The sequence below is a fragment of the Acanthisitta chloris genome, unplaced genomic scaffold (assembly GCF_000695815.1).
Source record: "Acanthisitta chloris isolate BGI_N310 unplaced genomic scaffold, ASM69581v1 scaffold9297, whole genome shotgun sequence".
Taxonomy (NCBI): Eukaryota; Metazoa; Chordata; class Aves; order Passeriformes; family Acanthisittidae; genus Acanthisitta; species Acanthisitta chloris.
The window spans coordinates 203,820-231,069 of NW_008682198.1; the positions used below are offsets into that span (position 1 = coordinate 203,820).

At 43.4% G+C, this 27,250-nt stretch overlaps 1 protein-coding gene across 1 annotated transcript in view; it reads right to left on the bottom strand.

Moving 5' to 3' along the window:
- The window catches only part of SFMBT2 (Scm-like with four mbt domains 2), an 85,893-nt gene that overhangs the window by 33,024 nt on the left and 25,619 nt on the right, over positions 1 to 27,250 (bottom strand). Inside the window, exons 4-6 of the mRNA XM_009078434.1 lie at positions 20,840 to 20,928; positions 17,184 to 17,430; positions 12,126 to 12,223 (exon numbers count right to left, since the gene is read on the bottom strand). Coding sequence (XP_009076682.1) covers positions 12,126 to 12,223; positions 17,184 to 17,430; positions 20,840 to 20,928 — 434 coding nt within the window. The remainder of the gene's footprint in view (positions 1 to 12,125; positions 12,224 to 17,183; positions 17,431 to 20,839; positions 20,929 to 27,250) is intronic.

Below are 27,250 nucleotides of genomic sequence, written 5' to 3' on the forward strand. Positions count from 1 at the left end.
ACACACTCACAGGCTGCTCCAAAATCCATGCAGAAAGCTTGCTATCTGCTCTAAGTGGTTAGCAACGACAATCCCATCTGCATTCATTGCTACATGTTGTATTCTTGTTCTAAAAATGATTTCCTATTGATCCAAAGTTGTATGTCATTGTGCTTTCTTCTCCCAAGAACTGTCTTCACTTGTAAGACTTAACAACTTCTATTTTGGGCTCTTACATTCCTGGTGCTGTTAGAGATAAGGATTTTTACAAGCTCCAAGCACAGTGAAATGAATTGTTGTTTTCATCTTACCAACCTGCAGTGTTACAGAGCCTTTGCTGTGAGAACCAAACAGCATTGAAAACAAAATCATAACGGATTTAGACTCACAGCAGAAGTATATACTGATGGGGAAACTGAGGAAGATTTAGCAATGATGGCCCAGAGCCCAAGGAGCTAATGGCTGAGGAAGAAACAGCATCCAGGAGCCTGAGCATTCTGCAGTGTAGCATGCACCTTGGGCAAGGGCATGCAGTGATAGCACAAGGGGAAATGGCTTTAAAATGAAGGAGAGCAGACTGAGATTAGATATTAGGATGAAATTCTTGACTCTGAGGGTGGTGAGGCACTGGAACAGGTTGCCCAGAGAAGTTGTGTCTGCCCCATCCCTCTAAGTGCTCAAGTTCAGGTTGGATGGGGCTGTGAGCAACCTGGAAGGTGTCCCTGCCCATGGCAGGGAGTTGGAATTAGGTGACCTTCAAAGGTACCTTCCAATTCAAACCATTCTGTGATTCTGTAACCATCAGCAACACTTGTGCTTACTGGCTGTCATTTTCTGTGATTCCCATCAGCAACACTTGTGCTTACTGGCTGTCATTTCCCTATCACTAAAGCCCCAGAGAAACATGAGACCAATTTCTAGCAGGTACACACAATATTTCATTGACTAGAAGTCTGAACCAGGAGAGAGAATTTGGCTCCTTGTACATGGAGGATGCAATAGTACCTGAGATGATCAGACAGACAAGTTTTCAAAAATTGCCACCATCAGCAACACTTGTGCTTACTGGCTGTCATTTCCCTATCACTAAAGCCCCAGAGAAACATGAGACCAATTTCTAGCAGGTACACACAATATTTCATTGACTAGAAGTCTGAACCAGGAGAGAGAATTTGGCTCCTTGTACATGGAGGATGCAATAGTACCTGAGATGATCAGACAGACAAGTTTTCAAAAATTGCCACCTTTATGACTTAAAATGCTTCAGGAGGAAAAAATGATGGATGCAAAAAAATCCAACCTGACCAGCACTGAATTTCAAATCTCTGAAGGCAAAAAGCACCTGGACTGGAGGGTTTGCCTCCTCCTGCATGAGCAGCCACACTGGACATATCTTAATCCTTGGGGTGAGGTTGCAGAGAAAAGGCAACTTTGCAAAATGTACATCTGGAAGCTCAGGCTGCAGCATCTTCCCAGAAACATTCCATGATTCAGCTCACGCTTGGATCCAGCTCCCATACATAATAAGCCAAGATCCACCAAAGTACTTAATCATGTTTATCTTTAAACACGCAAGGAGTTTCATCAACTTTTAAAGTGATTTGTTGATTGAGACCAAAATATATCAAGACCAAACCACACTGCTTCTCATTTTTCTTTGAATCATTTTCTTTGGTCCTTCTCCTCCTATTTGTTTTTGCCTTTTTCAAAGGGGAAAAATAATCAGATAAGGAAAAGAAAGGAAGCTAATAATATTTAAAGCTAATTTACTTCAAAAGCATATCCCGTTTTCTCCATGCGCTGTGTACCTTGGGATCAAATCTCCCTCCTCATTCAGCATGGCAAGTAAATATTTTCCCCATTAAATTAGCAGCAAGGATGAACTCGCAAAGGGAGTTCATGGGATCTCAACTACATCTCCCTTTTGAGGGTCAAAATCCTCTTTGAAGCAGGAACATGCATTTATTTGGAGAAATGCTGTGGAAGTCAAAAGCTTGTCTGTGTTAAATGTCATTTCTGAGATGGGAAAGCTTTCATGGAGAAAAAGCCTTTGTATTGTACCTCTCTGGAACATGGTCAGGGTCTGGATATTTGATCTCTCTCACATATTTGCTAAAGAGAAGCATCAAAATTTACCACAGCAGCCTTAGATTTTTGCAGCCACAAAAGAAAAAAAAAAAAAAAAAGATCCTGATGCTGTTCTCCAATTCCAGCGCTGGAGCTGCCTCAGCCAGCAGGGAATTACTTAGGATTTGGCATATGCTCCTCTTCAAAACTCCAATTAATTTACATAATTTCTAAGAATAGGTTCCACAGAAGTGATGGCAAAGCTTTTAATTAGTATTAGACTCAAAGTGATACACTGGATAATGAACTGCTCTCTCTTCCCTTTATTCACATTGACAGGGACGACGCCTGTTTAATAAAAGCAGCTACAAGAAGAGGACTGGAGGGGTGAGACGTTCCCCTGGTCCCTGCCAGGCTCTGCAGCTGAACAAAAGAAATGCCTGAAATAATTATGGGTGGCAGAACTCGACCCTTTGCTGCTATTTCACGGCATTCAATGCCACCAACAAGGATGTCACCAGCCATTATTTTCTAGCAACTTCTCCAAGTGACTTTGAATTTTCTTTGTAATGGAGTTGAATAGGCAGAATATTTTTGACCAGTTGGAGCATTTTATATCCATGTGCATGGTGAACCTCTACTCCTATACTGGCAGTCAATGCTTCCCAGGAGCAGCCCCACTGAACACACAGATGTTTAGGTTGGATATTAGGAAAAATTTCTTCACTGGATGGGATGTCAAGCAGCAGAAAAGGCTGCCCAGGGAAGTGGTGGAGTCACCAATCCTGGAGGCACCTAAAAGATGTGTAGATGTGGCACTTGGGCACATGGGTTAGTGGTGGATTTGGCAGTGCTGGGTTAACAGCTGGACTCAATGATCTTGGAGATCTTTTTCAGCCAAAATGATTCCATGATTTCCACCAGTGGATTGCCTGTCCCAGGGCTCACAAGCTCTGAGTGGGTGATGGATATCTCCCCTGACTGCTGGACAGCAGTCAAGTAAACTGGATTGACAATCAACAGGGAGGTAGGAGAGCCCCTTACAGCAAAGAAAAATACAAAATGTACAGCAAGTGAATGTGGTATGAGCAGCACAGTTTCTCACTCAGAGGGACACAATCTCTAACATGATGGATCACAGCCTGCAACGATGCTCACGGGGAATGAATGGAAAATTGCTAACCCTCCACTGAATGTCTGTCACTTCCAGCCCAAACCCACTGGCAAAATCCAGGGCTGCCACAGCTCTCACTACAAACCTCAAGAAACAATTAAGCTCAGCCCCACACTCATAGTTTCAGAGCATTATGCATTTGCAAATTTGCCAGTATGCCCAGGCTGTGACCCTCCAGGTCACCTGAAAGACAACTCCACTTTGATACAAACCATCTTCACATGGCATGTGATGCTGCAAAAATACTGATGGGCTTTGCAACAGCTCACTGCAACCAGCATCACACACAGGGCTGACAACTGCAGCATCTGGAGGTCAAATAACACATCAGCAACAGTGCTGGGAGGAGAACCAGGCTCCTAATTCCCAACCCTCTTCTCTAGGTTCTGAGATAGCCACATAATTTTCTCCTTCATAGCTGGAAAGTCACTAGCAGTGCAGGTTTCAGAAATATCAGGTGACTTGGGAGCCTAAATGCCATTCCAAAAGAGATCCACAAAGAGATTTAGAAAGTATTCCAACTCTTCAGGATGCAGAGAGGTTTTAGGGACTTAGCTGTGTGGGTGACGTGTTTAAGTCCTAATAATAGTCACTAAGCATTGGCTTTAGGTCTTGAACTCAAAACAAGATACACTTCACAATCATCAGAGTCATCTGACCATCCTGGTACCTAAATATCTTGCTAGATATGGTTCCGAGTCTTTCTGCTCAACAAAGGTCGTTTAGGTGTAAATAAACTCAATTTTGTCCATGTCACAAGAGAGGAGCTCAGGTAATTTTACAGTGCACTGAGTAAAGCTGATAGAGCAGGGGGGACCTGGCTAAGCTGCTTTTGTCTGTGACACTCAGGGAAGATGTACTATGTGCTGGTTGCTCTAATTGTGTCCCCAAACCCAAGGAAGGGCATCACCTTCAGCTTATGAAATCCTCATCTTTAGCCCGTTCAGCTCAAGATCACTGAAATTTTAAACCCAGAAGCTCACACAGCATACAGATAAGGGCAAAAGGCTCTGATCAAATACTCTGAAAGTCAGGGCTCTTTTGGTCCAGGACAATCAGCTTCACACCAATTATATGACTGCAACTTCATGCAAAATTCAGAATTAAGACTGAATGCTGCAAAGTTGCAAAGTTGAGAGGCTGATTAGAAACACTGAGCATTAATAAATGATTGACCTGAGCCTCCTTTAATCCCCACCAACTGTAACAGTGTGAAATGCTGTTGCCTTCAGTCCCATCTCTCCTGCTTTACCCTGTTAAAAGACACAGAAGAAACAGGCCCCATCTGCTATGATTGGGAACATATTAGCTGATTCAGTTTTTGTTTTCAAAGAAATCACTTCCCCCAGTGTTTTCTCTAATTCTCCAAGAAACTGGCTGTTTCTAATAGCCTAATTTTCATCACAAAGCTCATGTGTGGTAACCAGTCACAAACACACTAATAGCAGTGGTTAAACTGCCTCTACAGGAATCTGGCATTTGGGTTTTAATTGAGAAAAAAAAAAAAAAGAAAAGAAAAGAAAACCAGAGAGAAACCCTACCAAATGCAATCCTCTGCATTATTTGCAGATGAATCAGTCTCGTTTGCGATTCATCAACTTCTTTTGCTAAACATGGAGCAATTTTCCCTGAAGATACACTCTCTGCAGGGAGGCAGAAATCCCCTGGAAACATACAACAGCTCAAACTGTCCCTCTGCTTGACAAGAGCCATCACAGAAAGACCTAAATGTGGAGATATAGGATGGGATGAAGAGGAAAAGGTGCTAGGAGGGAAGATTTAAACGTACTGTGACCCTGAAGTAATGAGCACAAGCCCCAGCTCCAAACTGCACCTACCCAAGAGCCCCTTAAAAACTGCAGATGCTTCTGCCGAGGATCGAATTTAGCCCTACGGATTTGAAGCTCCTCTTGTTGAATAAAAAATAGTTACCATAGAAACAGCAACATTGCAGAGTAGCCAGTCGAAATCCAAATACACCTTCTCCGTATGGCTCGGCCCGACGCAGATGGCATTAGGGCAAAGATCCCCTCCCACACTGAGCCTGCTTTCATTCCCTGGGAGGTGCAACACAGGCAGCAGAAGTAGAAGAGACAGATATGCAGCCACTTGGGGTTTTTTTTTTTGGTGTGTTTGGTTGGGTTTTGTAACCTCTTGGAGCATTCAGGACTGCTCCAGCACTCTGCTCTAGTGAAAGCTGGTTGTGTTACAACATACATCCCATTTCACAGGCGGGAAAGTCAAATAGAAAGGAAAATGCAGGTGGGAATACCTAGTTGAGTTCTCAGTGTGAACTCGTCAGTGTCTCTTTTCACACCCCTAAATAAGTACCTCAGCTGTAAAGAGGGACTGAGCGTGCCCTCAGTAACATCATGGCAGTGATTGTTACTGAGAAATCAATGGGAATTTGTTAGAGGAGAGTGGATCAGAACCAATTAAACGCACATCGTGGGCTGCAATCACTCTGAAAAACAGCTATGGACCAGAGCTGACTTCTGCTTTCTTTGAGGAAATTCATTCATCTTTAGATCATAGAATAATAAACTCACAGAATGGTGCAGGTAGCAGGGAACTTTGAAGATCATCTAGTTCCAACTCCCCTGCCACCAGCAGGGACACCTTCCATTACACCAGGTTGCTCCAAGCCTCATCCCACCTGGCCTTGAACACTTACAGAGAAGTGGGACCCACAGCTTCCCTGGGCACCTGTGCCAGTGTCTCATCACCCTCACAATAAAGAATTTCTTCCTAACATCTCATCTAACCCTGCCCTCTGTCAGTTTAAAGCCATTCCCCCTTGTCCTATCACTACATGCCCTTGTAAAATGCCCTAAAAGAATGACTTTTAGGTATCACCCACTCCCTAGACCGGAGCAGACACTGGCTGCAGGTGCACATTAGCTCTTCTCAGTGGAAAACTGCCCAAGGATGCAGAAGGTAAGAGCTTAGGTTGTCGTGCACAAAATCCCCCACACCAAGCCTGGATGCAGTAAGTAAATTGAATCACAGGCTCTTTTGCTGACCTCTTCCCATCCTGAGAGACCCCAGCATGAAATGGAGAACGAAACCCACACATGCTAAAGGGAAAAGTAAGGCTGAGGGACCTGGTTCTCACTCAGCCCATCTGCTTGGCTTGTACTGTCTCTGGCATTTCTCTTCCAACCCTGATTTTCATATTTCATACAGTGCTGCCAAACAGACCCTACGGGAAACTCAGCCAGGGGTTGGCTTTGCTCACCTCCTTGGATTGCTCTCTTCACCTGCATCCTTGCAAAGCCTATTATCAGGAGAGTCCTGCAGAGGAGTTGGAACTGTTCACAGAATTATAGAATTTTTGGGGTTGGAATGGAGCTTAGAGATCATCCAGCCCCAACCCCCTGCCCTGGACAGGGACACCTCCCACCAGGGCAGGTTGCTCAAGGCTTTAGCCAACCTGGCTGTGAACACTGCCAGGGTTGGGGCAGCCACGGCCTCCCTGGGCAACCTGGGCCAGTGTCTCACCACTCTCACAGGAAGAAACTTCTTCCTAACATCTATCCTAAATTTCCCCTCTTTCAATGCATACCACTGCTCCACAGAGGTACCACCGGACTCTATCACACCTGAGTGACACCTTTGCTACCTGAGACATCCTCACTCCCAAGAGCTTTGAAGGCAGCTACATTTGGAAGGACCTTTGTGGTATCCTCCTAATGATGCTGATTAGGTCTTTCAAAGATAAATGGCTTGATGGAGCTGAAACAGGAGTGGGTCAAGAGGCAGCAGAACAACAGAGGGATTGGGACACCGTGCACGTCTCCCAGCCAGGCAAATAGCCATCATGGAAAAGGGCTGGCAAGTCTATGGATGGGGAGGAACAGATGGAGTCTAAATAATCTGGCAGGCTGCAAAGAAGATAGCGACTGGCAGGTTATTAAAGCCCAGCGTGCGGAGCGAGGGCAGCCAAGGCGTCGGTGCATGAAGGAGCTTGGGAGTGCTTATGTTGGGAGTTGCTTCAAAGAGAAACCAAAAGCATGCTCCTTTTAAGCTACTGCAGCAGCCTGTGCTCCTCCACTGGGGGTATGAAGACAGAAAAACCCTGCTGGACTTCAAGTCTGTTCTTACAGTTGCATCAGGATTATCACTGAGCAGAAAGCAGCCCTTGGGTTTCTCTAACTTACATTTATACTCTTCCAGAAAGCCAAATAATGGAAGTAAACACCCTCAAACACCTAAAATGTTTATTAAATTCTGAGAAACACTGTCCTCCTTTTAAAGAAACCAATCAAAGTCCTGGAGTAATAGTCAAATCTTATTCTTACTACTAAAATGCAGAATTTGTCTGATAGAAAAGAATGTATTTTAAAGGTGGAAGGAATCCTGTTTAATATTTATCTTTGTACTTTCAAGTACAGAACTGGAACCACCACCCCAGCCTGAATTTCAGGGGGCAGCTCTTGCCTGGGTGATGGGTGGTCCATCACCCTCCTTAAGATGAGATTTATCCCAGCTGACTCCTTCCATATCTTTAGCACTACCATTAATCAATACTATTTCAGATTACAGAAACATCCAAAAGTTCCAGTTAGAAACAGGGGCACACTGGGCCAGACATAGTGTTGAGGGGATTTTGCCAGAAAGATAACAATTTTGAGCTGGAAAATACAAACAACAGCTTTAGGAAACAGGACTGGAGGGTGGAGACAAGAGGAATGGGACCAAGGGCTATAAATCAGGAATTGGTACCTGTTTTAGGTAACACCTCTCCTTCATATGTGTCTCTACTCTTCAAGAAGGTTAACAGAGTTTGGGCTAAGAATGTGGCTGGTGACAGCTCCATCCAAGACAGTCATAGGGATCCATTTTAGAGTAATTGGGAATAGGATGCCCATATGCAATGTCTATGGAAAGATGATGAGCATCCCAAATCCTGGGCAGGGTTCAGTTGCCGTAACAGAGGTGCCTGGGGTGACCTGAAAGACACTTGAGCATCCATGACATCTGCATGTGACTCACAGATATGGCACAGGAGATCAGAGGAAGTGCCAGGGGATATCAGAGAATCCCCCCAGGATGTTATTTGCCTCTCTCTAGGAAACTAAATCCAAATGCATTGACTCATAAATGGCAGGGCTAGGAGGTGTTGGGTTGGGAGCATGGCTCTCTCTGAGAGAGCACCAGCAATGCCAGCACTGAAGGAAACCTCTGAAACTGTCACACTTAACTTGACATCAGGCCCTGCTAACAGTTTGACAATCCTTACTCATGCCAAGCCCTGACCATTCTCTCAAGTGACCCCTGAAGCTTAAGCCATCAATTATGACTAGCACCTAAGCAAGCACAGGGGGATCCCTAGAGCACCCTGAAATCATAGCAGATACAGCAAAGGACATATCTCCTTGGGTTGTGGCCTATTGGAAAGATCTGTGCTCATAGACCATTCAAACACCCATGAAAATCCTGTCTGTATTTATTTTTCTTTAAGAATCAACATGTTTTCTGAAAAGAAGGGAACAACAAAATAGCAGGTGTGTTGCAAAAAGCTTTAGTGAAGAGACAAATTTATTCCAGGATGTGCAGTTTGCAAAACACTATGTTTAGTAGCTGCATAATAGCAGCATTTTCTGGCAGCTGAACATCACGTTCTTTCTCAAAGGATCTCAAAGCATTTTACAAACACTTCCAACATATGGCCAAGTGTAAAATAGCACCAGGGAAAAAAAGACAAATCCTGTTTGCAGCCTTCTCTCTGATTTTTGCAACCAGCTCGCGTGGTCTGGTGGCTGGTGTCTTCTCCTTGGATGCCAATTAGGGATCAGGGCTGTGCTTTTGCAAGGGATTTTTGGATGTGCTGCTGAAGAGCACCACATGCCAACTTCAGCTCTGCCACACATCTAAGCATTTATAATTCAGGCTCAAATCTATGGCTTCTGAGTTCTTACACAGAACCCAACACCAAAACCAAAGAGCCTCTGCACTCACAGCAACAATGGGCTGACAGACCCCTGAGAGGAGCCACTTGTCATACAACAAACACAAATCTGCCTTCCCCTATCACCTCCTGGGATCAGTTTGATGGCACAGTAGTGACACTGCACACAGCCATGCACAGCTCTAAAGACAACAGTCACTTAAGTCATAATTCATAGAATCATAGAATCAACCAGGTTGGAAAAGACCTCCAAGATCACCAAGTCCAACCCTACAGTGGTTACTAGACCATGGCACTAAGTGCCATATCCAGTCTCATCCTAAAAACCTCCAGGGATGGTGAATCCACCACCTCCCTGGGCAGTACATTCCAATGCCTGAGCACTCTCTCCCTAAAAAATCTCTTCCTAATATCCAACCTAACCCTCCCCTGGCAGAGCTTGAGTCTGTGCCCTCTTGTCCTGCTGCTGGTTGCCTGGGAGAAGAGACCAACCCCCACCTGACTCCAACCTCCTGTCAGGGAGTTGTAGAGGGTGATAAGGTCTCCCCTGAGCCTCCTCTTCTCCAGGTTAATAATCCAGCCCAACATGCATGTGCTCACCCTAGGGATGGCTCACATAGAGTGAGCACACACCTACACCCTCCTCAGTGATGGATTGGGGAGGGAAATGTGGAAGAGGCAGAATATAACTGCTGGGTGTGCAGTTTCCCATGTCTGCCAAAGTAAACACTTCCAGCTCTTAAGATCTTAAGCAGTTGCCAGCTGTCAAACCCTGGATTTTATATCTCATCTAACACATGACAGTTCCAGTAGCAAGGAGCCCCAGGCACCATGTAGAGACATTAGTTCTGTGTTGGGTTTGTGAAAAAAAAAATATTAAAAAATAAAGTTACAAAATACACCTTTGGATTCAGCACTTTTTGATTCTCCTTGAAGGTCCCACACATAAATATTAGCTTTTTTTTGTAAGGTCAGTCAAGTTCACTCTCATCTAGACTCCTAAAGCCTTCCTTAACTCATGGTTAAGTCATTACTAGAGGAAGATGTGTTTACATGCATGAATGAGATCTCCTACTTTTCTCCTTAATTAAGAAGCATGAGATGGGGTTGATTCACTCTAAATGGGCAGAATAAAATGATGCCAACACACAAACAATTGATTCAGCCTCCTGCCTTCCCAGCACCAGTATCAGCAGCTCAGACAGCACTGAATTCAGCTCAACTTGTGCTCAACTTCCACATTATAAACCAAGAAGCCCTATTGACCTAATCCTGCCTTTTCATCCCATTTGGCCCCAAAGTAACACTCCTCTTGGGCCATTCAAGCATTCCAGTGTTTTGCATTGTCTTCTCAGAGGAGCATCTTTGCAAGCTCCACCTGCATGGCACAGCAACTGGGATCTGCTGAATTCAAATTTATGACTCTCATGCAGTAATTAAAATGAGTGGGTATAAGTCTGGCACGCTGAGAAGAGGCAGAAAACAGCTGTTAGTTATAAACTTTTTTTCAAACAGGATGCTTTACAAGCCTCATCAGGAACATTCTTCACTCTTTCATATAGACAGGAATAAAATTTACACATCAGGCATTCCCTATTGTGATTTAATCCCTGACCCACACGAGGCAGTTTTGATCTTGAAAACTGCCAATGCAAACTTCAAGAGTGGTTGTGGATTGAAGTGCTGGATGAAATAAATGGCAGAGACTCAAAGCTCTCTGCACACCATATCCATCACAACTCAGAGCTCCTCAAACCCACACTTGTGCTGAAAGCCAACGCACAGATCTTCCTGCTTCTCCCAACCTAGCAGAGCTTTTACATTGCAAGCAAATGAGCCACTGCCTGGGCCATTAGCAAAGCATTCCCAAATTAATGTTGCTAATTTGAGTGCATCTCAGCTGGGCAAGGAGCCTGCAGTCCTCACAGAGAGCTGTTGGCATGTCCCTGTAGAGAGGGTGAAGGTGGTACCAGGGTTTTGTGGCAGCCAGGATGGAATACAGTGAGTGCCTTCTTCCAATTATAGAATCATTGAATCATGGTATCATTTAGGTTGGAAAAAACCTCTAGGATCACAAGTCCAACCATTAACCCAGCACTGCCAAGGTCATCATTAAACCATGTCCTCAAGTGCCACATCAACATGTGAATTGTACCAAATCCATGAGTGCCTTGGGATGTCCCAGTGTGATGCTGCTTAAGGGCAAGAAAAGAATCCAGGGGGTTCCCAGACTGAATGAGCCACAAACGGTGGTAGGAAGGGCATTGTGGACCACCAAGTCCCCAGGCAGGAGGTGCCACCAGAGGTAGAAGGGCACCACTGTCCTTCCACACACCTCCCTGAACATCTTACCACCACCACAGCCACGCTGAACATCACACCACAGACAGGATGTAGCTGGTAGAACAAGACAGGCACAGCAAAAATCAGGATTATCTGGAGCCATCATGATAAATAGCAGTGCAGATCTGGATGGGAAATTAAAGTTGGTGCCTCAGGGTTGAAGCACATCTCTAACTATTAAAAACCAGAGCGAGAAGGAAAAAAAGATGTGGGAATAAAATTATCTCCCATTTCCACTACAGGTCCCTGAAAGAGGTTTCTCTGCCTTGTGATCAGATGAAAATTTTGGCACAAAGCTCACAGAAATCTGTCCAGTTTGTGTCAACTTTCATTTTCATAGACTTACAACTTCACAGTTGTATACAAGGTTTTTGCACAGGTCTAACAGAGTGAGACACATGAAAAACAATGTTGGAGAATCACTGCTGATCACCTCCAGCTCCTAGAAAACACTGACCAAGAAATCATTTCTAGGAATGGAAAATCCACACCTAAAAATGTGTTCTACACAAACATCCCACTTGTGACCTCTCATGGATTTGTATCAGAGCAAAGGCCCTTCCTGAAAACATTTAACATAAGCTGCTAAACATTGCATGATATTTATCCATCACAAGTTCCATGAGTGAAGGAAAAATGTGTATCTTTTACCTTGAACACTTCCATTGGAAGAGGAAAATTTGCTGCATCAGTAAGGGATTTTTCCAGAGCGCATTTCCACTCAGATATAGTCTTCAGAGAATAGATATCTAAAGCAACAACAATAAAAACAAAACCAAGAGGTGACTGTTTGGGCATGAAACATTTTTGAAAGACTCAAGTTCCTGTATCATACAAATGGACAAGTGAAATGAACAGTGTGTATATTCCAAGCTGTACAGCAATGGGTAAATTCAGCACAAAAGCAACTAGCAGGGGCATGCTGGAGGAAGATTGTGGTTTATTCCCTGGAGTGAAACCCAGAAAACATGCTGAAGACATGAGGATTGTATTATCTCATTACTGGAAAACAGAAAATTCTTTGATTTTCAGTTCTCAAAACACCTGATGTTTTGCAGCTTGAGGAGCCTCAGGTCTTCAGCCAATATTAGTTAGATTTGAACAGAACAAGAATTCTCTTTACCAAGGCTCCTGTTCAGTAGAAAGTGATTTGTTGGGTGTTTTACTTGCAGGTGTTGGGTGGGTGAGGAGAAGGTATGGGAAGAAACATTTCAGCTAAATTTCTACCCAGACCCATGTGGTACCACTGGTTGGTGCCACACTCAAACCAGAGCATCACACCAGTTCAAAGACTTCCACTTCTGGATTTTCATCATTATACTTCAAGGCAACATCTTTATGCAGCTTCACATTGCTTTCAGTGAGTTTCTTTACACAGGTTTAGTATTATTAAATCATTCTATTAACAAGCCCTTTATGGTTCAGTGCAGTGAAATGCCTATGAATCATCAAAGGAAACAATACCGTGATGAAGAACATTATATTGGATTTACTTCTGCCCTAGAAAACATATTGTTATCTTGCACATAACAAGTTATTGCAGCACATTCATACCAAGGTCTTTAAGAGACAAGATAGGTAGATAGATTGCAATAATTATTAAAATGGAAATGAGCAGTTACTCAATAATAAACTTGAACCTTGATATAGAGTGAACAGTGTGGAGCTTTTCTTCTGCCAGTTTGGCTTCACACACATCACAGTTCAATTTGGCTCCATTTGCATTTAAATTCTGTACATTGAATAGCCACATAATATTTACTAGCAGGCGAAGATTTACTGCTGTATCTTACAATTCCGAAGGAGGAAATAAAAAACATGTATAAACCCAGGAACTGGCAAGCACTGTTTCCACCTAGCACTGATGTTACAAGAGAATTTTATGCTCTGAACTCAACAGATTTAAGACCTTATCAAAACAGGATTTGCAGAATCACTCACTGGAAGTGGATGTATTTATACTTCCACTATATCAAATCTCTCTACTTCAGAACAGACATCAAGGATATGCATATGAATTTAAACACACTTAAAGGGAAATGTTAACCTTTCAGGGGGCAGGATTTCTAATTCCTCAGCTGTCTGGCTACTAATGGGAATACAGACTTCCAGTCTGTTTACAGCCTGGGCAGTGGTCACAAGTGTTAAGAAGTGCACTCTTTAGCTAATTGTTCATTATTTTATAGCCTGGCTGCTCTACTTCTCTCTTTCTTGCTGGAGCTCTGATCAGCTTGAAGCACAGGGACAACTCACATTGTTTCTTTCTTTTTGGTTTAAAAGAAGCCAAAGAGGGAAAGACTCAACACAGTATGATTTTGCCCCATGTTGCATCAGCCTATTTTTTCAACTCATAAAAAGTCAAGAGTTTAGGAAATCTCTGTCTGATGCTTCCCTGCTGCAAACAGACCCTCATTTTCTATCATGATGTCAGTGAAGCACAGGAAAGAAGAAAATGGCATTTTGGACAACTTTGGCCAAATTTTGGACAACTTTGCCTCAAAGCAGTGAAAACAAGCAGCAACCTCTTTAAACAATGTCAACAAAATTCAAGACTTCAACTCCACTGGTTTCAATGGCCAGCAAGGAATATCATATGCACAGTTAATTAGTGGTGGCTCACTTATGCTGGGGAGTACATGGACACTGAATTGCACAGTTAAAAGAGCATAAAGCATTTTATTTAACTGCTCTGGTTGCAGGTAATTGAGCAAAGTGCACTGTGTCAATTTGTGTTAAGGTTAACAAGGAGTGAGCAATTAAAATCTCTGCCAATTTGTCTTTAGCTTGAAAGTTACATAATGAGATGATCTCAACCTGCATAAACAGCTGAGTTAAGACCATCAGTGGCCCTGTGTGAAGCAGCCTGTGCCAATTTGCACTAGCAAGGAGGATTATTTTAGATTCAGATATACATCTGAAGGAAAAAATAAGCTATGATCCCTTTGCTTCAGTTAAAAGAGTTCACTAGACATACAGAGTCCCTGCAAGTTGCCATTTGGAGAAGACAGCCAGGATGGTATTTCATGGAGTCATAGAATGGTTTGGGTTGGAAGGGACCTTAAAGATCATTTAGTTCCAGCCCCCTGCCATGGGCAGGGACCCTCTTGCACATCCTCATGGCACATTAAGTGGGTGGTTGGATGTGATGGCTTCAGGAAAGAGACCTCTCCATCCAAAATGCTGTAGATGTTTAGATCCATGGGATCTCCTTTATCTGAGATGCTCTGTATCTTGAAAGACTGACCTCAAACTGCTGTGCAAGGTGAAACCCAACCTGGCAGATCCCAGAGGTGGATCAGCAGGGAAAAATCACAGCCCAGACACAAAAGGAAATAAAGCTGAAGGTGCATCTGCAGCATCCAAGTCATGGGTAGGCAAAACACTGTCATAGCCTAGAGAACTGATGTGTGACTGAACATCCTTGTGTGACAGCAAGGGAACACACAGCCTGATTTGGGAGGGGCTGCCTGTCCTCAGCATCTCTTCAGAGGAGATTCATAACTACTTTGATATACAGTCTAAGGCTGTTCCTTCTATCAATCATGGAGTCACCTTAACTGGCTTCAGATGTTCAAACATTAGACAACCAGGTCTGTGTTCACTGATTTCAACCCCTGAGTGAAAAAAAATAGGCTCATGAAGATGTCATTTCATTTTACCTACGTTAGACCTGTCTTAGGCATCTCCTTTTCTCCATCCATCACTAAAAAGAAAGCAATTGCTCATGCTGAACTGTCTTTTGATGTCTACACTACAACAGGTGAATCCAATCCCTGATGTGTAAAATCCAACATACTCCCCACAGACTCTCTTTCCTAAGAACATCCACACTAGGTCTTTCACACAACAATGGTCTTGCTAGTCCAAATCCTATTTACTGTAGAAGACATTGGGAAGCAGGTGAGCAGGCAAGGATGTGTCCCTGGCACAGTCTCCTGGCCTTAGGTCCTTAGGAACCTGCATTCTTGGACAGTTTGGGGTTTAGTAGCTTCATCCCTGAGTTTCTTTAGAGCTCTCTATTGCCAGAAGCTCATTCCTGACAACTCACTACTGCTTCCCTGCCTGCTTGCTTCAAGATTCCTTTTGCAGATTCCTTTTTAATTTGAAACAGATCCCCCAAGACCTGTCACTTATGGTTTTTTCTCTCTTCTTCCTCCGAGTTAACATCTCATGGGCTTTATTCATCCATTGCTTCATGAACATGTTGATGTTAAGTGGTCATCAAATGGCTGATATTGCCCACAATACCAGAAGTGGAACAACCAGCATTTCTGCCTCTGGAAACAACAGACTCCCCTTTGTGACTGAGTACTCCCTCAGAGCAGAGGGAGTGCAAAGTCTGACAACTGCATAGACCAGAAGTGGGGAATCCAAGAAAGATCCTTGGGGGCAGCATTCAGGAGAGGATTTGTGAGAAAATGTGTTCAGACCCAAAGGCTCTTTTCTCACCAAACACCTAGGAGACTCAACTTTAGGAGATGTAAAGTCATGACAACCTATTTAAGTCAATGGATGTCAGGAAGAAGATCTGGGCATTGAATTAATTAATAACAATGTCCACTAAAAAGTGAATGACCAGAGAAATGTCAAGGAGAAGAAACAGATTGCAGGTGAAGAGAGATGAGAACAAGAAAAAGAAATTTTAAAAACCATGGAGAGAGGATGTGCTGGTTTCAAAGAAATGCAACTTCAGCAAACACAGAGTCCAATACCAAGTTTAAAGACAAGATAATTGAAAAAGAGAAAAAGAAAAAGAAGTGGGGGATGGAAATCCATAGAGGAGGAAGCACAACTGGATAAAAGGAGGAAAGAGCACAACTGGATAAACAAAGAGGAAACACAAATCTCCTTTGGGCCATTTCTCTATTGATTCACCAAGCCTATCTAGGCCAAGAGAGTTCAAAATCAGTCAATGAAAAAGTGTTTCTCTGCAACACAAATACTCTGTAAAGTAACAGAGTAAGTGCTATTCATGCTCTCCAGCATTCCCACCTAATTTAGAAGTGCTAGGGAACATTGATTCCTACCTATTAGTGAAGAAAAACACACATTTCTGAAAAGCATTGGAGACCCAAGTCCCAGACAAAGTTGTGAACACAACAACTGCATGGATGGGGGTGAACTCTCCAAATCAGGTGTGATAGACAGAAGCCACCCCAGAAATACCTCTCCAAAGGAGGGTTACCTGTCTGCTACCACTTGACACTCATGGAAACACTTCACTCACAGGACAAGGAAAATGAGGCTCAGACCTGGACAAGTTGTTCATCTACACAGGAAAAGGTGGATCAATTTCTCATCCCAGACTGGCTTACCTGCAGTCCCAATCCTTCTCCATTCAAGCACCTCTGAACACTAAACTGAACCCTAAAGAGCTGCTTCTCTAAGTTGTAATCCCCTGGTGTTGAATGTGGTCTGGCAGACTTTTAAAGACTTCTCTCCCTTGGAAAAAATGCAGGAAAAATATCTGTGGTCTTAAATCTGAAAGACCCAATGTACATTTAATACAGTTTACCTGACCCACTTTGGACCCAAATTAGATGCCATTTGTGCCCTAGATAGAAACCACTGACAAAGCAATGTGAATGCTGGAGAAGAAGAAATGGGTTGCACAACTATCTCAAAACATCAGTAAATACCAAAAAGGGAGATCATATTTTTAGGAGGGTATTTTACTATCTTCTTGAGGAGCTATTTGGATATCTTTACCTGCAGGTGGGTCCATTCTGTATTTATTCTCTTGACACCAACCGACTGGTCGAAGTCTGCAATCCAAGTAAAACAACCACTGGTCATAGGATTCAGTCTCCTCCAATCCCACATAGCGAAGGCGTAATCTTCCTCCAACATTTTCAACCACACTAACTATCCAGTACTGAAAGGGATTCTGGGAATCCTGCAGCTCTATTAAGGAATCAACTGTAATGAGGTCTACAGGGTTTTTTCCTCGCAGAGGCTGTTTGAATAGAAGCAAAACTCCTTATTTTAAACTTTATTTGAAGACTTCTCAAGGAAACAGATGACAGCAGAAGATTATTTTTGTTTTTCACACCATCATCCAAGCGATCAGCAAACAGTCTGTTCTTCTTCTATTTTACCCAATGTCTTCCAAGTGCAAATTCAGAAGTAAAACAGAAAACAACAGTTGTGCTAATTTCTCAACCGACATCATCAACAACAACAACAAAAAAAAAGAAATAATAAAAGGTGGAACAGCTTAGTAAGCACATCCACTCAGGATGCTCCTGAGCAACTCAAAGCCCAGTTAGACTAGAGGATTTCAAACCAAATTCTCATTGATTGCAGCTGACAAGAACCAATCACAGGACTGGACCCTAACATTTACCTAAAACACAACTACCTTGGGCATGACCCGGAAATTTCATTCTGTGTGCTGATCTTTTCCACCAAATCTCATTCCTACTGGCACAGAGAGCAAATTCTACCCCACAGCCATGGATGAAAGAGTCTGTGGTGGTTATTTCAAAGCTCAAAGCCAACAGCAGGTTCCCACCAGCTTAAGTGGTCTTATGATCAAAGCCCAAGGCACACAGGATTTGTTGGGTCAAGCCACCATGCCCAAGAAATCCCAGCACTGAGGTTATTTGCTTAGACATAGTATTTTCTGTGTTCCCAGTTTTGCAGCCATTTACACATGTGCTTAACTTTACACCTGCAAAGCTGCCAAGCACAGGCATTAAAGAACCATGAGATGCTTCGCAGAATGACACCTTTGGGGCTCAGCTTTTTTGGTCTGTGATTGTGAGCATCGCTGTGTTCTCAAGCTTTCCCCTAACATAATGCTTAGATTTGTTACTTTTTATTAAATTCAAGTTTGAATTCTTACACAGTGTCTCAATTCCAGATCTTTAAGAGGAGTATTGAAATGACCCCAAGACGTGGATGCATCGGTCCCCAAAGGAGATGCTAAGCAAAGGCAAAATATATTAAAAATAAGGAGGTTTGTTTTTTTTCCTGTGTGTTTGTCTCTTTTTTACTTAATTAAACAATATAAACCTTTCACAGTCTTTTAAAAAGTATTAATTCTGTAAATCAGAGTCAGTCCAGGATGGTTCTTTCTAGAGGTGGCTCCAAAGAAAAAGAGAGGAGAAAACCTTATTTTTCAGAAAGTTTCATTTCCTACAGGATTTTGAAAACATTCCAAATGTTGAGATACAACTGATTTTCATAGGGTCATAAAATTATAGAATTTAGGGGTTGGAATGGACCTTACAGATCATCTAGTCCCAACCCCCTGCCCTGGGCACCAAAGCAGATTGCTCAAGGTTTCATCCAACCTGGAATGAACTGGCACAGGTTGGGGCATCCACAGCCTCCCTGGGCAACTTGTGCCAGTTCTCACCAATCCCTCAATCAAAAAATGCAGGCAACAAAATGAGAATATGGCAAAAAATCTAATTAAATTAATTGAACCCTTATCACATGTACAGTTTTAACCAGCTTTATGATTCACAGCTACTTCTCAGAACAGTAAATTTGCCATTATAAGCCACATTTCTGCAGTGGAACCTACAGCACATGTATCATCTCTTCAAATATTATTTCATGGCAAAACACAGTGTCAGAATTTAATAATATAATAGAAATCCACTTTAATGTGGTTTTTTCCCCCTCTCATACAACTGCTTTATTGCAACAAAACATTCTTTAATAGGAAATGATGGTGCAATGATTTAACTCATTAGAATAAATCCCTGGCTGTATCAGAGTGAATATTGCTGCTCTGATTTGTGTGCTAAATTTTAAGCCAATGGGTTGTCACTTACCCCATGAGAACTGAATGGCTAAGATTAATAATCAGCTTGCATGAAATAGTAACATTTACTCTCTATATGCATATCTAGCATGTAAAAAAATTAAAAAGATTCAAGAAGTAGCACTACATATTGCTTTAGCAGAATCACAACAATCTGCAGCACTCACAAACAGCAAATCTGTCGACAGGGGCCAGCATACATTGCATGACACAGACAGCACTGAGCACATATATCTCAGAGAACACTAGGAAAGGGTCAGAAACAGTTACAAGACAACACAATGTTTTCTCTCTCTGCATTTCTGCCTGGGGCTGCCTCTTCTCTCTGCCTAAGGAAAGGGAATGGAGAGGTTTGGCATACACCATCAGCTTTTGGCATATGCCACCTGGGAGTGGTCCAGGAACAGGGATGTAGCAGGACTGAGGACATGGAATATTCTGGGTGTGCAAGGGCTGTTCATCTCTCAGATTGAGGGGAAAAATGATCCTCATGGTCCACTATTAATGCTCCCTGCCAGGCACCTCATACTGCATAGGCATGGGGAAAACAATGCAGCTGTGGCTGGTGGCAGTGATCAGGGACAAAAGGATCAAAAATGCTGCCTGGGTGCAAACTGACTTCCAAAAAGCCAACATGAGCACTTACACAAAGGCAAACCACCTGTATGCCTTCGCTATAAGCCTAAATACAGAGGGGCAGAGAGAATGATCTCCTGCAGCACCATCTGTCTCCTCTCCAAACGTCCTCACAGCATCACATGAGAGCAGGGCAGGCCCCAATAGAGGTGTCCTGCTCCCACAGTTTCAAGGTGAATCTGTGGGATTTTTGTCCAGGATGTCAAAGCACACAGAGGCTCCCCCAGGTGCAAGTCACCCTGTGAATACACTGCACAGACTGGACTCGTGGCCACATGGGTCCTTCTAAAACACAGACACTTCTGCTCTTCTGACCACCAGTGATTGAGGCCATCTCACCCAACTCCCCTGCTAAATGTGCCTGCTGGGTTTAGATGGAGGGAATGTCCTTGGGGGACCTCTTTCCATACATACACAAACCTGACAGTGAACCTCATCAAGCTACTAAACCCTCTCTCCAACCTGCATCATAGAATGGTTTGGGTTGGAAGGGACCTTAAAGATCATCTAATTCCAACCCTCTGCCATGGGCAAGGACACCTTCCACTAGCCCAGGTTTCTCACTTCCCAATCCAACCTGGGCTTGAACACTTCCAGGGATGGGGCAGGGATAATTTGAAAGCTCAGGCCACCGGTTTAATGGATATAATGGGACACTGAAGGACTGTGTCCTCCTTCCTATGGATTCACCTTCCCCACTCAGCCTTTTTTTCAGTACCCAACTGTCTAAGCACCACCCTCCAGCTTAAGGGCAAACAAACTCCCCATCCCTGGCTCAGAAGCAGAGCAGACTCAAGACAACATTGCCACTGACTTTTGGCCGGCGCTGGATCAGATCCCACTGGTGCACAGAGACACTGGGAGCACACAGTCCTACACGTGGGGAGCAAACACTGCTGCAGCACACACACTGCCACACCAGATCAGAGAGAAACTGCAATCTAATACATACACCTTCCAGCAAATTCGCAGGAGCAGTGCGGGCACCAGTCAGATCGTGGATGAGAAACTCCGTCCAGTCCATGTATTTCTCTTTGATTGCTGGGGAAGGGAGGAAAAGAAAAGAAATGCTTAGCACAGGAGAATGCAGGACTTGCCACATGTATTTGATGCAATGGATTTGTCATATTTATTAAGGAGAAATTCTTCATTGCAAAAAGAGTGAGGCACTGGCACAGGTTGCCCAGAGCAGCTGCGGCTGCTCCATCCCTGGGAGTATTCCAGGCCAGGTTGGATGGGGCTTGGAACAAGCTAGGCTGGTGAGAGGTGTGTCTGCCCATGGCAGATGACCTTCAAGGTCCTTTCCAAGACTTTCAACCCATCCTGTGATTCAATGATTTTAGAAACATCTCCTCGACCTTCATCAGCTCTAATGTTCTGGGTACAATTGCAATCCAGACCAGGAGAGAAGCTGCTTTATTGTCCAGTTCCTTGGACAACCTGTGCACATGGTTAAATCCCAAAATAAGGGAAGGTGTTGCTCCCCTATAGTCACTGACAGTGATTTACAACATTGTGGCTTATCATCTCCTTCTCTACCATTCAAAATTGGCCACTGCTTGTGTAACCACTCATTTCCTGCTTATCACATCGGCTCAGATGTGTTTTATAAAGTCTCTTTGTATCTTCACCAATGACCTCTGAGAAAAAAAAAAAACTGTGCAAACTTTCAGTTCCTTGACAGGCCAACAGAAACTGCAGGTGCCTACCCTACAAGGCACAAAAATCAACCTCGGGAACATTTTCTATAAGATGCTCAGTGAATACACTTGGAAGAAACAAAGACTTAAAGAATTTATCAGCAACTTCTGCTTCATTTCAACAAAGAACTTAATAATACCTGAGCTAAACACTATAAGCCTCTGTTACTTCAGGACCTGCATCCACACAGTTTCATAAGGTTTGAACTGAAATACATAAATGTTATCTCTGGGATTCAAATTCTGGTTCAATTCTGGTTGAAACTGGTAAAAGTTGGGCACTAAAAGGCAATAATTCAGCAAATCTCAGCTTCAGAGATGCAGATGCCTCTTCAAATGCATTGTGCATTTGCAATCAGAAGCCCAGAAATCAGACTTTAATTCCACCTGCCTGTAAATGGGAATGAAGTAACATCACAAATATTGCTCTCCAAAAAAAATAAATCTTATGTGTGAGAGAACTATCAGGGATATATATAGTTATGTTGCTAACACAGAAACACCTATAGAAGGGAAAAATCTCAAGCATTTGTAAATGAAAAGATTTCCTCTGAACAAGCAACTGGATATGTGGTTTAAAACCAATTACCCCACAGGGGAGCTCAGGAAGGGCTGTAATTATGGGACCAGAATAATTAAGTGATAGCAGCCCTCGTGGTTTGCTCAAAGGAAGTGGAGTCCTTTGCTCCACACTTTAGGGAAATACCATGTTAGTCAACCAAGAGAAATTCAGTCTGAAACACTTTGTGCTTTCATATGCCTGTGGGAAGGACTTCTAAATCCTTCCTAGAGATGGGGGTCAGCTCCTGCACTGACCCATCAATGCAGAACCTGAGGTTTGCACCAAATCTCAGTGGTTAGAGCAGGAGGACTTGAGACAGCACATTCAAACAGCACTGTGGGCACAAACATTGCCACTGCTACCTCCAGTCAAAGAGACCAGACCTAAGCCTTCCCAAAACATATCCTCAGGCCATCTTCTGCCAAACACTGGATTAAAGAAGTGCAACGGGGGAGCAGTGGATTTGCCCAAGGACAGGTTTGTAACATTGCCTCAAAACCTGGACAACAGGTTGGGTTTCCATCCAGCATGAGTGCTTGGCACACTTGGATCCTGGCCCACACAATTTACATCCTCCATAGTGTTGGGCACGGACAAAGACAGGAACCATGCCCAGTGGACCTTACCTTGAGCTCATTTCTGAGTTCTGCTCCTTCCCCAAAATCCAGTTCTCCCAACTTGAACTATACATCCAGTTTACAGATCTAAATTACTTTTAAAGTGCATTTAAATGTATTTAAAATTACCAAACCTTGAAGTGCTGGACTTGAGCCTCTATCAAGTAACTCTTGAACTTGCCTGGAACCATTCTAAGTCTTTTGCAGCACTGACTTTCCATGATTTCCAGGAGATTTATGACCTTTATATCATTTAAGATGAAAGAATAGCCTAAGAAGAAACAATTTAGACATGAGACTTTCTCTCTCAACACTCCTGTTGTGTACACCTCACCAGTTCCTGTCCACCTACATTAAGATAAAGAAAACAAGCTTCACTTTGGCATCAGTGAGAAGACAGTAATTGTTGTAATGAATGAGAGTGGAGTCCCTCAAGTTGAGGCTTCTGCCTCTACTGTGAACAGCACTGGGTGCAGCAGAGAAAGGTGCAAGTTGAACTTGATTTTGGCTCATACCCACAAAGCTGTCAGCCAAATTTGGAATGCCAGAGCTTCACTACTAGGGAATGACAAATGTGATAAAAAGAACACAGTTCAAACTCTCAAAGCTGGCAGGAGTGGGGGGTGGGGGAAAAAAAATGGGATTTTCAAAGTTGACAACAGATTTCAGGGGCCTCCATTTCCAGATGCCCAATTTGAGATGTCTGAATGGTGCTTTATTCACAGATCTTTTTGTCTGTCAGTTTTCCTTCTAATGTCTCTCCAAAAAAATATTCCCTTTTTCTATTTAAAAGAGTTGCACCTCACAGTTGGACATCTAAATGAGATGGTGACCCTCTCCATATTCCTATCTGGATTCCAAAAGTCCAGAAGTGCCAAGGTGACCTTTGTTTTCAGACTAGACTCAGCTAAAATGAAAAGAGCTATAAAGCTGTGCTCAGTTTCTGGGTGGTTTCAGAGCATCCTCCCCATACAAATGGAATTTCTAGGGGTTTGCTTGATTTTATTCTGCTTTTGTGGTGTAGATAAAGTGACTCTGAAAATCTCTGTGAAACAATAAATTGCATTGGAAGCTTCAGGAACAGGGATCTGTACCTTCTTCTGTGCTCATAGAGCTCAATCAGCCAGTTTTGCAGTTCAGGTCACTACAATGCAAATATTAATTTTGAGTAGTAATGAAGTGAATCTGAAGCATCATGATGTCTGCAAAAGCCTTTGAGGACCAAACAAAACGTTAAACAAGAATATTCAAACTAAGGAAAATCTGCTGGATAAATGAGAATAGCTGTCAGTGTAATGCTTGGGTGCCCAACCTGAGCATCCACCTCCAGAAATGCTTCCCTGGCACAGCAGACTCAGCATCTGTGAGCTGAAGCACTGACTTTCAATCACTAATTCACTTGTTAGCTACAGGGAAAGACCTGACTTAACCTCTCCTACCACAGACAGGCTTAGAGAACTATGCTTTTTGAGCCCACCTGCAGCTGGCTGGACAACTGGTGGGATGGGAAGGTGGAGAGGACAAAGGATCCTGTTCCATGGCAACGTAAACTCCACTAGTATTGCTATTTCCAAAATATATTTGTCCTGCCTGAAACAATTTCAGTGAGTTGCAGTGGTCTGTGAAGCACAGATAGCCATGTTTTCTCTACCTTTCAATAAATCCATCTTCCCAGAAGACTCTTGTGAACTTTCCCCACCCAGAACCTGCCAAGGCATGTAGTGATAGGGCAAGGGGAAATTGCCTTGAGCTGAAGGAGGGAAGGTAGACATTAGGTATTAGATTTAGCTATCAGGAAGTTCTTTACCCAGAGGGTGGTGAGGCACTGGAATAGCTTGTCCAGAGAGGCTGTGGACACCCCATCCATGGGGGTGTTCAAGGCCAGGCTGGATGGGAATTTGAGCAACATGGTCTAGTGGAAGGTGTCCCTGCCCATGGCATGGAGGTTAGAACTAGGTGATCTTTACTGTAAAGTCCAACTCAAGTAATTCTATGACTCTATGGTAGCACAAAAAAAAAGACTCAGTTCAGTGATCTCACAGTGTGAGCTGAATGGAATGATTAAATATTAGACAACCCAGAGAGGAGACAGATATTAGCAACACTCTCACCATGGAAAAAGCATCAGTCAGATCTTGCACCAGATCAGCCACAGTAAGCCCAAACACAAGGCATGCACTGCACAAAGCAATGGTCCCCAATGCCAATGCTCTCAGAACTGCCTCTCCTTCCAGGTTTAACAGAGCAATGCCACAGCTCTGCCTGAGCTGCAGCTTGTGCACACAGATGTGCCTGTTCCCTTTGGACTGGGTTCAGCTCATCTCAGATCTACCACGGGTGGTTGTTTTCACACCTCTGCAGCTCCAAGGCCAAAGGCTTTAAAGCATCTTCCTGCCATAAAAATGCCACAGAACCACCTGCCTTAGAGCAAAGCAGCCCAAAACAGAGACCAGATCTGCATGTTGCTGGGCCAAGGTGTATCCATCACAGAACCAGTAGCTCTGCTCCAGATTGCACTTAGGCAGGAATAACTGCACAGAGAGGAAAGTCCATCTGCATCCAGACCACTACAGAAAGACATAAGAAAGAACCCACATTTCCCTCCCCAATTCCTGAGAAGCAGCTGTAGTGGTGCACCAGTTCCCAGACTCAGCACTGGGCTGGGCTCAGCCCAAGCTTTGCCTTTTCCTAACAAACCTCAGTGAAATGATCCACACTAGAAAAGTAAAAACCAAATCTCTGCAGCACATTGCCTTTGTGTCTCCCACAGGAAAACACAAAGCCCTCCTGCCACCTCCTATGAAAATCAGTCATTTCAGAGAGTACCTTCCAGTTTGGCAGATACTACAGAAGATTCTCAAGTTAGAAAGGAAAAGGAACTTTCCACATTAAGACTCTATTTCTGCAGAACTCATGGTACAGGTTATAAAACTGAGCTCCCTTTCCACAGGGTTGAACTCCATCAAAACACAGATTGCACCTAATATCCCTCAAATAATAATTTTCCCTTCATCTTCCTCTACTCTACTTTCTCTCTCCTGCCCCCAGCCTCTTTGACTCCCATTCCTCTCTCCCCTTTCCCTGCCATTTTCTCACTTTTACTCATTCACCTCATTTTCCCAAGCTGTGCCTTGAGACTCCAGGCTGTGGCTGGACCTGACTGCTCCAAACTTGGGCACCACAGCAGCACCAGGGGCTGCTTCAAGCTGGTCATGTGCAAAGTATCATTAGCATTGCCCACTGTACACCAGGTTTTCCCCATCAGCTGCTCAAAGATCCAGCCCTTTCCTCTTGCACTGTGTGTGCTGCCTAGGAAAGCCATACCAAGAGCAGCTGGAAAAGGCTGGAGAGATGCACAACCTGCATCACCACATCCCCTCCAATCCCACTGAACATGTGCCTGAGAGCCAGGGCAGCAGCTTCATCCCCTGCAATCCTGTAAATCCCTGTGTCCTGCCTGAGCCTGAGATTTATCTGCCTCTCCAGAGAAATAAGAGATTAAAAGAACATTTACAGTCCTGTGAAAGCACTGAGTCACAGGCTTTCCATTCAATAAATATGAGATACTATTATCACATTACCAACTCTTGGGATTTTATCTGCTTTCCTAGTAGTTGCTGTTTTTCTTAAAGCCTCTTCTCTCAGGCCATGGGTTTACATGAAAATTCTCATTTTCCTTTTTTTTTTTTTTGCCATGAATGGACACTGCAAAGTGGAAGAAAAACCTTGAAACCTAAAAGACCAATAAGACAATGGAAAGAAGGTGGGTTTTTTTCCTTTCATGAATTTTTTCCTGCCACACCACCCACTTTATGGACAAGAACAAATCAGTTTGATTTGCACTGCTGCATTCATTAAAATAAAGGAGTAGCAGCATAAATAGCTCGTTGGCATAGAGCACCTAAACAAGCTATTCCTTGGAAACACCTTGAGGCACTCTACGGATATCCTTGTCCAACATGTTCCATGCTGGAACAAGGGACCATTGGGTGTGTCATCACTTCAAAATAATGCATGAAAATACAAAATAATGCATAATGCATGACTAAACACCTATGCCCATCTATCTCCCCCCTGTCTGAGCACACTGAGTACCAGTTTGCAGGTACCAGGACAATAAAACACTAGCCCATCTGACAGGACCTGGGCTGCTGCCACCAGTAACAGGACCAAAGACAAGTAATAATATCAAATGATGTTTGGTTTTGTCCACACATCAAAGAAAAAATAGGGGGAAAATGTTTTTCATGTTGCTTTTTGGCTTTTTTTTTAATAACCCAGGATCAGCAGCAACCTGTCGACACCTCTCCTGGAGAATTCCCACTGGAGCCCATCAACCTCTAAACAACAGAGTTTTAATCTTCTCCTATGTGAAAAATAGCATCTTAAACAGCTTTATAAAATGTTTTAAGATCTTTTTGGATAAATCTGCTAAGTGACAACACTCTCAGAGTGGAAACTACTTTTATTATTAAAAATTTAAC